Source organism: Hylobates moloch, unplaced genomic scaffold (genome assembly GCF_009828535.3).
Source record: "Hylobates moloch isolate HMO894 unplaced genomic scaffold, HMol_V3 SCAFFOLD_17, whole genome shotgun sequence".
Classification (NCBI taxonomy): domain Eukaryota; kingdom Metazoa; phylum Chordata; class Mammalia; order Primates; family Hylobatidae; genus Hylobates; species Hylobates moloch.
Window position 1 is genome coordinate 39,816,721 of NW_026652292.1, and position 15,859 is coordinate 39,832,579.

General features: G+C 37.3%; 1 protein-coding gene across 5 annotated transcripts in view; it reads left to right on the plus strand.

The window, feature by feature from the left end:
- The window catches only part of NNT (nicotinamide nucleotide transhydrogenase), a 104,002-nt gene that overhangs the window by 55,754 nt on the left and 32,389 nt on the right, over window positions 1-15,859 (plus strand). For all 5 annotated transcript variants that reach the window (XM_032135259.2, XM_032135260.2, XM_032135258.2 and 2 more), the window contains 2 exons: window positions 990-1,169; window positions 14,638-14,797. In XM_032135259.2, the coding sequence (XP_031991150.1) occupies window positions 990-1,169; window positions 14,638-14,797 (340 nt within the window). The remainder of the gene's footprint in view (window positions 1-989; window positions 1,170-14,637; window positions 14,798-15,859) is intronic.

Sequence of the window (15,859 nt, forward strand, 5' to 3'; positions counted from 1 at the left end):
TTAAGAATTGTTGTTTTGGGGAAGCAGTGAATATGATATTTAAAGGATTTATTGGTTCTATGAGAATGTCTAAGACAAAGTATTTTTTGAATTTATTTTATTGCTTTTGGCTTAAATGAGTAATACATGAACATGCTCTCATTGTAACAAACAAAAAAAGGTAAAAATATGTGAAATAAAAAGCAAAAAGCTTTTTCCTTTCCTGTGTTGTAATTTTGAGTTGTATCACAGACATTGTTAATGATACATTATAGACATTTTGGATATTATGTTATATTCCTTCAAAGGGTGTTGATTATTATTTTTTATTTATGTGTTTTTGTAGCCAGCTAACTTGGCTAAACTCAAATTCCAAATTTTGACTCCCTTATGGTGGGTGGTGGGGGGCAGCTGAAATCTATTGTTATTTTATCCTTAACAGGATTGCTTGGAGTCTGTCTCACATATGTGTAGTTCAAGAGTCATCCAGAGATTTGAGTAGAATTTATAAACAGAAACTGGGACTCCTTCTCTCTAGCCTGCTTCTTTGTGGGATTCCCCTTATTACTTTCCAGCTGCCTTAGTCATCTCAAATGCTGTCTTCAGGATCTTCAAGCCAGTAGGACTGTGGGCTTATATTTTGTAATTTCCTTAACTGGTACCAACAGGGGATTGCCCTCAGTCTAAAGCCGTAAAAACTGGGAAATTCATTTAGTGTCGTTATGTTTTTCTAAACGTAGACACTTCTCCAGTTTCTGCCTGCTTTTCATCACTGAGAAGTGTTTTTTTTAAATGTAGGGATTTTTTTTAGGGGGGTGGGTGGCTCAGTGTTTATAGTTGTTATACCTGTGGAAGTGTTGGTCAGATGGGAGACACTTATTACCAGAAGTGGAACTTATATGTGAATATATTAATGGGAAAGCTAGAATAATTAAGGAGCAAAATGTTAAATGTCAGAGGTTTTATTTTTATGGTATTGATTTTGAGTTCTGATTTGATTGTTGTTCTAGGGTGTGACTTTGACAGCTGCTATTGGCGGTGCTGACATGCCCGTCGTCATCACTGTGCTGAACAGCTACTCAGGCTGGGCCCTGTGTGCAGAGGGCTTCCTGCTCAACAACAATCTGCTGACCATCGTGGGTGCACTCATAGGCTCGTCTGGTGCTATCCTGTCATACATCATGTGTGTGGTAAGAAACAACACATACATGAAACAAAAGGAAATGGCTTTCTGAAAACATGGATGTGCTTGTCATTTCTTTTATTAGCCATAAAAATGAGTATTGTAGGCTGGGCATGGTAGCTCATGCTTGTAATCCCAGCACTTTAGGAGGCCAAGGCGGGTGGATCACGAGGTCAGTTGTTCAAGACCAGCCTGCCCAAGATAGTAAAACCCTGTCTGTACTAAAAATACAAAAATTAGCTGGGCGTGGTGGTGGGTGCCTGTAATCCCAGCTACTTGGTAGGCTGAGACAGAGAATTGCTTGAACCCAGGAGGCAGAGGTTACAGTGACTGAGATCATGCCACTACACTCCAGCCTGGGTGACATAGCGAGACTCCATCTCAAAAGAAAAAAAAGAAAGAGTATGGTAGCTTTGAATTCTCTTCAGCAGAAATAGCAGAGTATTTCATTTGCATAAATTTCCAAGACTGCCTTTAAGGTACCCAACTGTAAATAATTAGGAAAATTAAATAGAAAGATGAAAATCCTCTAGTGCCTCTCTCCATCTGGAGATAAACAGGTAAGATTTTGGTTTATTTCCTTATGTATGGCATATCTGTGTACTTGTCTGACCATGTTGTATATTGTCCTACATTTAAAAAAACTTATATACTATATTGTTGACTTTTTGTCATTAAAAATTCTTTTAAAATATTATTTTAAGAGACTTTATCCTGATCCATCATATGGATATACAAAATTTATTTAATTTGCCCTTAATGCTATACATATGAAGTTGTTTGATTTTGATTTCTCTTTGTACATATCTTTGACATTTCAGATTTTTGTCTTAAGATAGATTCCTAGAATTTATAGGCTCGTTATACTTATAGCCATGTTTCTGGAAAGGTTGTCCTAATTTACACTCCCGTTGGTCATCTGTGAGAGTTTCTACCTTAGAAGTTTTGTGGTCAGCATGATGGTTTTTTTAAAAAAGAACAGAAAAAAGTAACAACACTAGTACTTCCTAGCTTTTCTGTTTGTTTGTTTCACGTTCTCTTCTTGATGGCAAGAAGATGTTCTGCAAATATTATAATTAAAGGTTTGAGCAGAACTTTTTTTTCAAATTATAGGTGTTATTTTCTAAATAATACTTTTGGATAACTGTTAAAGTACAAGTATGAAACTAAAAGCAGAACGTGATTTTACACTGATAAATAATTTAGACAAGAAAGGGATCTGTATTAGTCCATTCTCACACTGCTGTAAAGAACTACATCAGACTGGGTAATTTTTGAAGTAAAGAGGTTTAATTGACTCACGGTTTCACAGGCTTAACAGGAAGCATGACTGTAAGGCCACAGGAAACTTACAATCATGGCAGAAGGTGAATGGGAAGCAAGCATATCTTACCATAGCGGAGCAGGGGAAAGAGTGAAGGGGGATGTGCCACACACTTTTAAACCACCAGATCTCGTGAGAACTCACTAGCATAAGAACAGCAAGGTGGAAGTCAGCCCCCATAATCCATCACCTTCCACCAGGCCTCCCCTGTGGCATGTGGGGATTACAATTCGACATGAGATTTGGGTAGGGACTCAGAGCCAAACCATATCAGATACTTAACTCTACCTTCATTCTTTTATTATAATATTTTAAAAATCTCCCTTATTTTACAACTCAGGATTTTTCGTATGATTTAATTGAAAATCTCATTGTAATTTGGAAGGCTGAAGTATCTTTTCACAGTAAAAAATATTTTTGTTTCTTAGGCTGTATTGCAAAACAAAGGAGTTGATAGCTCAAATTCAAAACAAGCTAAGGGGTTTTAAAATTAAATCGCCCAAATTACTTGGGGAATTTGGAAAGGTGAAGGTTTATGTATCCTATTTGAAAAGTATCAGGCATTGTGACAGAAGGAAGAAACATTTGTGAAGAAGAAATGTTTATGAAATTGTACTAGAAATACAGTTTTCTGTAAAAATAAACTTTTAACCCTTAGTTTGATTTTGCTTCTGTTGATGAATTTGAATGACCAGCAGGGGGCAGCAGATTTTCATTATTACTTAAACTTGCGGTTTGTCAGGAAGTGGCTTTTAAAGTTAAATGGGAGGATTTGAAGGATTTGAATGTTAACAAAGCCTGTGGCATGCTGATATGGGGGAAGTAGGGAAGAAGACTTGTATCTAGTTCTTGAAATGTCAGCATGGGTAATTTCTCATTTTATCCTTTTTTAAAAATGGTTTTCTTTAGGTTTTTAAATTTATGAAGAGTATTCCCCACATTTCTGTCTGTGTCTCTCTTATTACTCTCTTTTTCCTTCTTCACTTAGTGTCTTTTATTATTATTAGTTATACAACCATAGTAAGTCTTACAGTAACTCTTCTGTAACACTAGAATAAGGTAGTAAGAGGTACTTGTTGAAAGTACTCTCTTCCACGTGTTCTGCAATTATATCATCTTTCTCTTATTTTTCTTATTCTTTTATTTTTTTGATATGTTTTCTCTAGGTCTTCTATTTCTTTTCTTTCCATTTCATTGCCACAGGCATGCCATTTACCATCAGCATTCCATAGATATTTTGTATTCCTATTCTGTATATAGAACTACCAAATTATTCCGATAGCTGCCTGAGGCCATAAATATCATATTGGGTCAGATTAATAATTTGGATTCAAGAACAGTTGAAGTCTTAATTAAAAAAAAATTCTGACCAGGCGCCATGGCTCATACTTGTAATTCTAGCACTTTGGGAGGCCAAGGCAGGTGGATCAATTGAGTCCAGGAGTTCAAGACCAGCCTAGGCAACATGACAAAACCCTGTCTCTACAAAAAATATAAAAGTTAGCTGGGCATGATGGCACATGCCTATAGTCCCAGCTACTTGGGGGGCTGAGGCAAGAGGATCACCTGAACCTGGGGAGGTTGAGGCTGCAATGAGCTGTGATTGTACCACTGGACTGCAGCCTAGGTGACAGAGTGAGACCGTGTCTCAAAAAAAAAAAAAAAATCCAATTAGTTAAAGATGTTTAATATAGGAAATTTGAAAGAATCAGAAAAGGATAAATAAAAAAATAAAATTACCTAAACTTCCATTACCACTTAACTGTTAACATTCTAGTCTTTTTTATATGAATATGTTTAAATATATTCTATTTAATATATTATGTAATTGTCTAACTTAATTTTAATTAAGGTTTAATTAATGTTTAATTTTCTAATAATTTTTAGCTCCTACTATTATAGCACACAGATATTACCATAATCTATTTATTCAAATTCATATTAGTTGTTTTTAACTTTCTTTTTTTTTTGGTTGCAGTTTTCCTTCTTATACATCTTTGATTATTTCCTTAGGTCCAGTTTTTATAAGTGCAATTACATGGTCAAAGAGAGTAAGAACTTTTTGTTGGCTTTTGATATTGCTAAATTGATCTCCACAAAGGATTCACCAGTCAAAGCTCTTACCTGTGATGTGCAATGTGTTTGTCTTACTGTATGATCTCTACTCCTAGGCATTGTTACAAAACAAGTCAGAAACCAACAAATACAAGCCTGTCATATTTTTTGATTTTGAAGATAGAAATTATCTTTTCTTCTACAATTTTCTGATTTCTCACTTTTTTACATTAACCTTCATTGTAAACCTTCTTTATTATAGGAAATTATAGGAGATTTATTCAGTCTCTTCATGGCTATGCTTAGCGGCTCTAGGTAGATCAGCATAATCATAAAAATGAAATAGCTACTCAAAATTGGGCATTAGTGCAATGCAGCAGGCATTATGCTGGGTGCTTTCCAAAATATAGCTCATTTAATCCCCGCACAAATACTGGAGGTAGGAAATATTATTCTCATTTTACTGAGAAAGTATCGTAAGGCACCATTTATTATTCACCTTTGTGTCTGTGGAGTCTGGCCAAGTACCTGGCACATTCACACAAATTGGTTTGTTAAATGAACATTAGAGACATATTTTATTTGTTAGCTTATTTCACGTTTTAGAATCTTCTCCAGATAGACTGTGATAGCAGATATAGTAGAGTTAATATGGTACCAGTATGTTGACCTTCACTGTTATTTATTGAAGGAAACACGCAAGTCCAAACTAGAACAGGGTGATTTTATTATGTGTGAGGAAATGGAATGCACCCCAAGTGGCTAACCAGCAATCCCTAAAATTGAATTTTTGTTCTGACAAAGAATTCTTTTGGGTGTCCTCTGAGCTCAGTGCTATGGTTACACAATACCCAAGATTATAAAAACTGAAAAATGTTGACAGTGTCCAAACAACCATATTCAAATGAATGATATCCAAATATCATATAGACATTAACCTCTCTTTATGATTTTACAGTTTCTTTCTTTGTGATAGTATCCAGATTGCCTCAGAAATAGAGGTCTTACAAAAATTGAACAGCATTTTCAGATCAAATTTTCTGATTTTTGCACTTTGCTCCTTGGTTCCAAATAAAAATAGAACAGAATGAAGTGGATCAAAAGCCAAATCAAAAATATTTTTTTCCTTTGTGATTAATTAATTAGTATCTACAAAGCATTGAAAAGAGAGATGCTAGTAAATGGTATATATGTTATTATTGCTTTGGCTTTGTCAGTTTTATGACCTTTCCTTGCTTTCAGATTTATTTCTCACAGTGTGTTCAGAATTATGTGAATTAGGATTCTCTTTAATGTAGAATGCAATTTTAATTATTGGCTTAATAGCTTAAAAGGAACAGTCTTAAACAGTCTTGCAAATTCTTTGTCTTGGAAGCTGGGAACTGTTCAATCTCTGGAACAGTGGTCACAGGATAGTCTCATTAATCATTTAAGCAGGCAAAAAAAAAAAAGAGAAAGAACCAAAACAAAACCATAAACGCTAAACATTTGTTGAGAATATGATGTTGCAATGGTAAATTTAGAGATAAAAATAATTTCGTTTTTAAGAGACCACATGGAATTATTATAGCTTAATGGTGATATAATTGTGGATACATGTTTAACAAGTTGACTATGATGGTTAAACTACTACTGTGTGGTTCCTTTTTTTTCTCCCTAAGATGCCATCAGAAGTGGGTACCCATTAATTAAATGTCCTCAGAGATTCTTTCCTTCTTCTTCATTCAGTTTTATAGGAGGAAATAATGGTTCCTTTTAAGCCGAGTTAGAATAAAATGGTTTATTTATCCCTCTCCTCTGTCCCTCTACATCTGTACAGCTGTACATCTACTGCTGTGATCTTCTGCAGGACTGTATGATAAGGGTGATGGAACCTCTTTGTTCACTGAATTTTTTTTTCTGGTTTTTTTTTTATTATTATACTTTAAGTTCTAGGGTACATCTGCACAATGTGCAGATTTGTTACGTATGTATACATGCGCCATGTTGGTGTGCCGCACCCATTAACTCATTTACATTAGGTATATCTCCTAATGCTATCCCTCTCCACTCCCCCCACCCCACGACAGGCTCCGGTGTGTGATGTTCCCCTTCCTGTGTCCAAGTGTTCTCATTGTTCAATTCCCACCAATGAGTGAGAACATGCAGTGTTTGGTTTTTTGTCCTTGCAATAGTTTGCTCAGAATGATGGTTTCCAGCTTCATCCATGTCCCTACAAAGGACATGAACTCATCCTTTTTCATGGCTGCATAGTATTCCATGGTGTATATGTGCCACATTTTCTTAATCCAGTCTATCATTGTTGGACATTTGGGTTGGTTCCAAGTCTTTGCTATTGTGAATAGTGCCGCAATAAACATACGTGTGCATGTGTCTTTATAGCAGCATGATATATAATCCTTTGGGTATATACCCAGTAATGGGATGGATGGGTCAAATGGTATTTCTAGTTCTACATCCTTGAGGAATCGCCACACTGACTTCCTCAATGGTTGAACTAGTTTACAGTCCCACCAACGGTGTAAAAGTTTTCCTATTTCTCCACATCCTCTCCAGTACCTGTTGTTTCCTGACTTTTTAATGATGGCCATTCTAACTGGTGTGAGATGGTATCTCATTGTGGTTTTGATTTGCGTTTTTCTGATGGCCAGTGATGATGAGCATTTTTTCATGTGTCTTTTGGCTGCATAAATGTCTTCTTTTGAGAAGTGTCTGTTCATATCCTTTGCCCACGTGTTGATGGGGTTGTTTTTTCCTTGTAAATTTGTTTGAGTTCTTTGTAGATTCTGGATATTAGCCCTTTGTCAAATGAGTAGATTGCAAAAATTTTCTCCCATTCTGTAGGTTGCCTGTTCACTTTGATGGTAGTTTTTTTGGTGTGCAGAAGCTCTTTAGTTTAATTAGATCCCATTTGTCAATTTTGGCTTTTGTTGCCATTGCTTCTGGAGTTTTATACATGAAGTCCTTGCCCATGCCTATGTCCTGAATGGTATTGCCTAGGTTTTCTTCTAGGGTTTTTATGGTTTTAGGTCTAACATGTAAGTCTTTAATCCATCTCGAATTAATTTTTGTATAAGGTGTAAGGAAGGGATCCAGTTTCAGCTTTCTACATATGGCTAGCCAGTTTTCCCAGCACCATTTATTAAGTAGGGAATCCTTTCCCCATTTCCTGTTTTTGTCAGGTTTGTCAAAGATAAGATGGTTGTAGATGTGTGGTATTATTTCTGAGGGCTCTGTTCTGTTCCATTGGTCTGTATCTCTGTTTTGGTACCAGTACCATGCTGTTTTGGTTACTGTAGCCTTGTAGTATAGTTTGAAGTCAGGCAGTGTGATGCCTCCAGCTTTGTTCTTTTGGCTTAGGATTGACTTGGCAATGCGGGCTCTTTTTTGGTTCCATATGAACTTTAAAGTAGTTTTTTCCAGTTCTGTGAAGAAAGTCATTGGTAGCTTGATGGGGATGGCATTGAATCTATAAATTACCTTGGGCAGTATGGCCGTTTTCATGATATTGATTCTTCCTATCCATGAGCATGGAATGTTCTTCCATTTGTTTGTGTCCTCTTTTATTTCACTGAGCAGTGGTTTGTAGTTCTCCTTGAAGAGGTCCTTCACATCCCTTGTAAGTTGGATTCCTAGGTATTTTATTCTCTTTGAAGCAATTGTGAATGGGAGTTCACTCATGATTTGGCTCTCTGTTTGTCTGTTATTGGTGTATAAGAATGCTTGTGATTTTTGCACATTGATTTTGTATCCTGAGACTTTGCTGAAGTTGCTAATCAGCTTAAGGAGATTTTGAGCTGAGACGATGGGGTTTTCTAGATATACAGTCATGTTATCTGCAAACAGGGACAATTTGACTTCCTCTTTTCCTAATTGAATACCCTTTATTTCTTTCTCCTGCCTGATTGCTCTGGCCAGAACTTCCAACACTATGTTGAATAGGAGTGGTGAGAGAGGGCATCCCTGTCTTGTGCCAGTTTTCAAAGGGAATGCTTCCAGTTTTTGCCCATTCAGTATGATATTGGCTGTGGGTTTGTCACAGATAGCTCTTATTATTTGGAGATACGTCTCATCAATACCTAATTTATTGAGAGTTTTTAGCATGAAAGGCTGTTGAATTTTGTGAAAGGCCTTTTCTGCATCTACTGAGATAATCATGTGGTTTTTTTGTCATTGGTTCTGTTTATGCTGGATTACGTTTATTGATTTTCTTATGTTGAACCAGCCTTGCATCCCAGGGATGAAGCCCACTTGATCATGGTAGATAAGCTTTTTGATGTGCTGCTGGATTCATTTTGCCAGTATTTTATTGAGGATTTTTGCATCAGTGTTCATCAGGGATATTGGTCTAAAATTCTCTTTTTTTGTTGTGTCTCTGCCAGGCTTTGGTATCAGGATGATGCTGGCCTCATAAAATGAGTTAGGGAGGATTCCCTCTTTTTCTATTGATTGGAATAGTTTCAGAAGGAATGGTACTAGCTCCTTTTTGTACCTCTGGTAGAATTCGGCTGTGAATCTGTCTGGTCCTGGACTTTTTTTGGTCGGTAAGCTATTAATTATTGCCTCAATTTCAGAGCCTGTTATTGGTCTATTCAGGGATTCAGCTTCCTCCTGGTTTAGTCTTGGGAGGGTGTATGTGTCCAGGAATTTATCCATTTCTTCTAGATTTTCTAGTTTATTTGCATAGAGGTGTTTATAGTATTCTCTGATGGTAGTTTGTATTTCTGTGGGATCAGTGGTGATATTCTCCTTATCATTTTTTATTCTGTCTATTTGATTCTTGTCTCTTTTCTTATTTATTAGTCTTGCCAGTGGTCTATCAATTTTGTTGATCTTTTCAAAAAACCAGCTCCTGGATTCATTGATTTTTTGAAGGGTTTTTTGTGTCTCTATTTCCTTCAGTTCTGCTCTGATCTTAGTTATTTCTAGACTTCTGTTGGCTTTTGAATGTGTTTGCTCTTGCTTCTCTAGTTCTTTTAATTGTGATGTCAGGGTGTCAATTTTAAATCTTTCCTGCTTTCTCTTGTGGGCATTTAGTGCTATAAATTTCCCTCTACACACTGCTTTAAATGTGTCCCAGAGATTCTGGTATGTTGTGTCTTTGTTCTCATTGGTTTCAAAGAACATCTTTATTTCTGCCTTCATTTCGTTATGTACCCAGTGGTCATTCAGGAGCAGGTTGTTCAGTTTCCATGTAGTTGAGCGGTTTTGAGTGAGTTTCTTAATCCTGAGTTCTAGTTTGATTGCACTGTGGTCTGAGAGGCAATTTGTTATAATTTCTGTTCTTTTATATTTGCTGAGGTATGCTTTACTTCCACCTATGTGGTCAATTTTGGAATAAGTGCGGTGTGGTGCTGAGAAGAATGTATATTCTGTTGATTTGGGGTGGAGACATTCTGTAGATGTCTATTAGGTCCACTTGGTGCAGAGCCACATTCAATTCCTGGATATCCTTGTGAACTTTTTGTCTCATTCATCTGTCTAATGTTGACAGTGGGGTGTTAAAGTCTCCCATTATTATTGTGTGGGAGTCTAAGTCTCTTTGTAGGTCTCTAAGGACTTGCTTTATGAATCTGGGTGCCCCTGCATTGGGTGCATATATATTTGGGATAGTTAGCTCTTCTTGTTGAATTGATCCCTTTGCCATTATGTAATGGCCTTCTTTGTCTCTTTTGATCTTTGCTGGTTTAAAGTCTGTTTTATCAGAGACTAGGATTGTAACCCCTGCTTTTTTTTGCTTTCCATTTGCTTGGTAGATCTTCCTTCATCCCTTCATTTTGAGCTTATGCGTGTCTCTGCATATGAGATGAGTCTTGTGAATACAGCAGACTGATGGGTCTTGACTCTTTATCCAATTTGCCAGTGTGTGTCTTTTAATTGGAGCATTTAGCCCATTTACATTTAAGGTTAATATTGTTATGTGTGAATTTGATCCTGTCATTATGATGTTAGCTGGTTATTTTGCTCCTTAGTTGATGCAATTTCTTCCTAGCATCAATAGTCTTTACAATTTGGCATGTTTTTATATTGGATGGTACCGGTTGTTCCTTTCCATGTTTAGTGCTTCCTTCAGGATCTCTTGTAGGGCAGGCCTGGTGGTGACAAAATCTCTCAGCATTTGCTTGTCTGTAAAGGATTTTATTTCTCCTTCACTTATGAAGCTTAGTTTGGTTGGATATGAAATTCTGGATTGAAAGTTGTTTTCTTTAAGAATGTTGAATATTGGCCCCCACTCTCTTCTGGCTTGTAGAGTTTCTGCTGAGAGATCTGCTGTTAGTCTGATGGGCTTCCCTTTGTGGGTAACCAGACCTTTCTCTCTGGCTGCCCTGAACATTTTTTATTTCATTTCAACTTTGGTGAATCTGACAGTTATGTGTCTTGGAGTTGCTCTTCTTGAGGAGTATCTCTGTGGTATTCTCTGTATTTCCTGAATTTGAATGTTGGCCTGCCTTGCTAGGTTTGGGAAGTTCTCCTGGATAATATCCTGCAGAGTGTTTTCCAACTTGGTTCCATTCTCCCCATCACTTTCAGGTACATCAATGAGACGTAGATTTGGTCTTTTCACATAGTCCCATATTTCTTGGAGGCTTTGTTCATTTCTTTTTACTGTTTTTTCTCTAAACTTCTCTTCTCGCTTCATTTCATTTATTTGATCTTCAATCACTGATACCCTTTCTTCCAGTTGATCTAATCGGCTACTGAAACTTGTGCATTCATCACGTAGTTCTCGTGCCATGGTTTTCAGCTCCATCAGGTCATTTAAATACTTCTCTGCACTGTTTATTTTAGTTAGCCATTCGTCTAATCTTTTTTCAAGGTTTTTAGCTTTTTACGATGGGTTCGAACTTCCTCCTTTAGCTCGGAGAAGTTTGATCGTCTGAAGCCTTCTTCTCTCAACTTGTCAAAGTCATTCTCCGTCCAGCTTTGTTCCGTTGCTGGCGAGGAGCTGCATTCCTTTGGAGGGGGAGAGGCACTCTGATTTTTAGAATTTTCAGCTTTTCTGCTTTGTTTTTTCCCCATCTTTGTGGTTTTATCTACCATTGGTCTTTGATGATGGTGACATACAGATGAGGTTTTGGTGTGGATGTCCTTTCTGTTTGTTAGTTTTCCTTCTAACAATCAGGACCCTCAGCTGCAGGTCTGTTGGAGTTTGCTGGAGGTCCACTCCAGACCCTGTTTGCCTGGGTATCAGCAGTGGAGGCTGCAGAACCGCATATATTGCTGAACAGCAAATGTTACTGCCTGATTGTTCCTCTGGAAGCTTCGTCGCAGAGGGGTACCCAGCTGTGTGAAGTGTCAGTCTGCCCCTACTGCAGGGTGCCTCCCAGTTAGGCTACTTCGGGGTCAGGGACCCACTTGAGGAGGCAGTCTGTCCGTTGTCAGATCTCAAGCTCTGTGCTGGGAGAACCACTACTCTCTTCAAACCTGTTAGACAGGGACATGTAAGTCTGCAGAGGTTTCTGCTGCCATTTGTTCAGCTATGCCCTGCCCCCAGAGGTGCAGTCTACAGAGGCAGGCAGGCCTCCTTGAGCTGCGGTGGGCTGCACCCAGTTCGAGCTTCCCGGCTGCTTTGTTTACCTACTCAAGGCTCAGCAATGGTGGGTGCCCCTCCCCTAGCCTCGCTGCCACCTTGCAGTTTGATCTCAGACTGCTGTGCTAGCAATGAGCAAGGCTCTGTGGGCATGGGACCCTCCAAGCCAGGCGTGAGATATAATCTCCTGGTGTGCCATTTGCTAAGACCATTGGAAAAGCGCGGTAGTATTAGGGTGGGAGTGACCTGATTTTCCAGGTGCCCTCCGTCACTGCTTCCCTTGGCTAGGAAAGGGTATTCCCTGACCCTTTGCACTTCACCTGCTTCGGCTCACGCTTGGTGGACTGCACCCACTGTCCTGCCCGCACTGTCTGACAAGCCCCAGTGTGATGAACTCGGTACCTCAGTTGGAAATGCAGAAATTACCCATCTTCTGCATCTCTCATGCTGGGAGCTGTAGACTGGAGCTGTTCCTATTTGGCCATCTTGGAACCCAATCCTCACTGGACTTTTTTTTTTTAAAAAGTTACCTGTGACAGAAATATCTTAATGTCCGAAATAGTCCTTTAAATCAATTTTAAGGGCAAAAATTTGGTAGAACATATATTTTGATAACAATTTCAGAATTGTATAATTCAAAACTAGAAAGGATTAATCTAGATCAATGAGTTGAATGTTTGGGAAGTCTCAGATGTGGCTATTTGTGTTTTAAATGTTGGGTTTAAATATGGGAGGAATGTGTTAGGAATTTAAAACATCATGTCAGCTAGGGATTGTGAACTTAATTAAAAGCATTACTTTAGCTGGGCACCGTGGCTCATTCCTATAATCCCAGCACTTTGGGAGGCCGAGGCAGGCAGATCACTTGTGTTCAGGAGTTTGAGACCAGTGTGGCCGACATGGTGAAACCACATTTCTACCAAATATATAAAAAGTTAGCCAGGTGTGGTGGCGTGCACCTGTAATCCCAGCTACTCTGGAGGCTGAGGCAGGAAAATCTCTTGAACCCAGGAGGCGGAGGTTGCAGTGAGCTGAGGTCATGCTGCTGCACTCCAGCCTGGGTGACAGAGCGAGACTCCATCTCAAAAAAAAAAAAAAAAAAAAAGGCATTACTTTAATTCTTTCACCCTCTTATCCTTTAATAATACATTTAAAGACATTTCAGATTTTATTTTGTATGTAATAATCTTAGACAAATTTGTCAGACTTTGGGCTCCGTAAAATGTCAATGTTGTGTCTGATAAATGAGTTTAGATTGAAAGAACAATTACAATTCTGGCAACATTTTGATTCATCATGTTTGAAATTTACGTTATTTAGGCTTTATTAAAGTATGGCTTCTTGCTCATCTTCTGTGTACCTTTTCCTCCCTGCCTTTGCCTGGGCCCTACTCAGCATAATGGAAATGTCTCCACCAAGCTGGTAGCAGGCTGAGCCATCACTGTGTGGGGTGGCCATAGTTTTCTCGATATGGTACTTATCATTGAAGATCTTGGTGCTTTTTTACTTTTTTAATACTAAAGTGTTGTATTTTTAAAAAAAGCAATAGATTGACACTTATGTAGCCTTTAAGTGGTATAATGAAGCAATCATATATTTATTACAGCACTTAAAATAGAGTTCAATAAGTTTTGGGAAATTTTTTCTGAAGTGATAAAGTCAGTTACGATTATGTAGAATGACAGTTTCGATCACATGCAGTGATTTGAATTCTTAAAATGCATTTGATTACTCAGAACAACTAGTTTTTTTTTCCTTTTATTTTACTACCCCACCTCCAGAGGTCTACAAATGAACTGTTTTCAAAACCAGATCAGTTATTGTCACATATTTCAGCAGTGGCATTACTATGGTACATTCTTGAGTGATTATAAATGAGCATGAGAGGTTCATTTCTCTTATTTTTCTTTTGAGATTATTTTTCTAGTTAAAAGAGTGAGTATAAATTTTAAAGAGTATATAACCGTATTCTTCTACCTATTTGGAAGTGAAATATTTTAGAGTCCTAATGATGAACCCAGTTACTTCTATTAAAACTTAGATATGGGGCTTTGTGGAGCTATAATTCATTTGGAAAATAAGATAGTACCAACCCCCATATTTCTATTTGCTTGATGACAGAGGGCAGCAAAATTCTAGACGAAATGGATCTTTACTGTTTTGATTCTTACCAGTTGGTATCTGTGAAGATGGAATCTATAGCAGAATTCAGCTGAGAGATAAAATTGCTCAATCAGCATTCAGACAGTAATAAGTAGAGGTGATTTTTTCATTAGTTTATTAATTTTACTGATAATTTTTTCTTGGTTTCTATTTTTTTACTGAAAATATATCAGTTTGCAATTGATTTGATAGGGAAAAAGATAATGTGGTTCTCAGATATCTTCTGTCATTTCAATTTTTGAAGTGATTTTCAGAAACCAGCTGAAATTTATCTGATTAAAGTGTTTTAAATGATCAAATAAACCTTTTAAAATGATTCCAAATATCATATACACAACATTTGTACCATTCTCACAAAGTTATGTGTATTAAACTCTCACAGCTGATAATTTGGCTCTCTAGGCAATGAATCGCTCCCTGGCTAATGTGATTCTTGGAGGCTATGGCACCACTTCAACAGCTGGTGGAAAACCCATGGAAATTTCTGGCACACATACGGAAATCAACCTTGACAATGCAATTGACATGATTCGAGAAGCTAATAGCATTATTATTACACCAGGTAAAGAAAAAAAGCAAAAGCAAATAACCTATAATAGCTGTTATAATTGATGACGTTAAAATTTCTCATAATAGGAAAGTAGAATAGAAACTTCTTTAGTTTTGAAAATATAATGGAAACTTAATAGCAATTCTATGATTACTTAGTGAAAAATACTGAGAATTCTCAGTTTAAGTTAACATTTTGGAGATCGCATGGAAATTCTATAAATTCTTACAGTGGGTTCTAGCCATGTCATTCTGTGATTATGTATACATGTTTACATCATTTTCGAGTCTTTTTTTTTTTTCTCATTGATAATTTTTGGGCCCGTTGTCAAGATTAAATTAGATATAGTATATGAAAGTCTTTAGCTCACTCATTAGAGTTGCTCAATAAATGTTATTCTTTTTTCAAAAATGATTATTTAAAAAATGATCAAGAATCATGTTGTTTTCAACAAAATGAGGCAATGTGGCCTAGTAGAAAGAGCTTGGTATTGAGTCACGATACCTCACTTTTGTTCTTAATTTTGCCTCTAACAATCTATGTGACATTGCCCAAGTCATTTAATTCTCCAGGCCTCAATTTTCCAGCTTTCTGAGTTTTAGCTCAGTTCTTCTTCACTGTTACCACAGGATGCTGTGGTATTATGAGAAATACATTGGTTTCAGATTAAGATTTTAACTCTATCATGTTATCAAATGAGTTTTCTGTAAATAAAATCTACTGATTTGACATGTGAGTAGTTTACTAGTTAGTTATGTACTGAAGTAAAAATAGGAGACATTAGCGGAATTGAATGTTAAAGTGTAAGCCTTCCCAACTTGGGACAATATCACTTTTTAGGGGCATTTGAAATAGGTGGATTTGGGTTTTTGGTTGTCCAAAGATGGGACTGCTACTGTCAATTAGTGGATGGAAGCAGATAAATGAAATGTACTGTAATGTGTGGGACACTGCTGCATAATGAATCATCACACCCAAAGTAGCACTGGTCTTACCTATTGAGCAATGCTGTTCTGTAGTATAAAGGTGTAAAGATGTAGAGGACACAATCTATTTCCTCCAGGCATTTTCCAT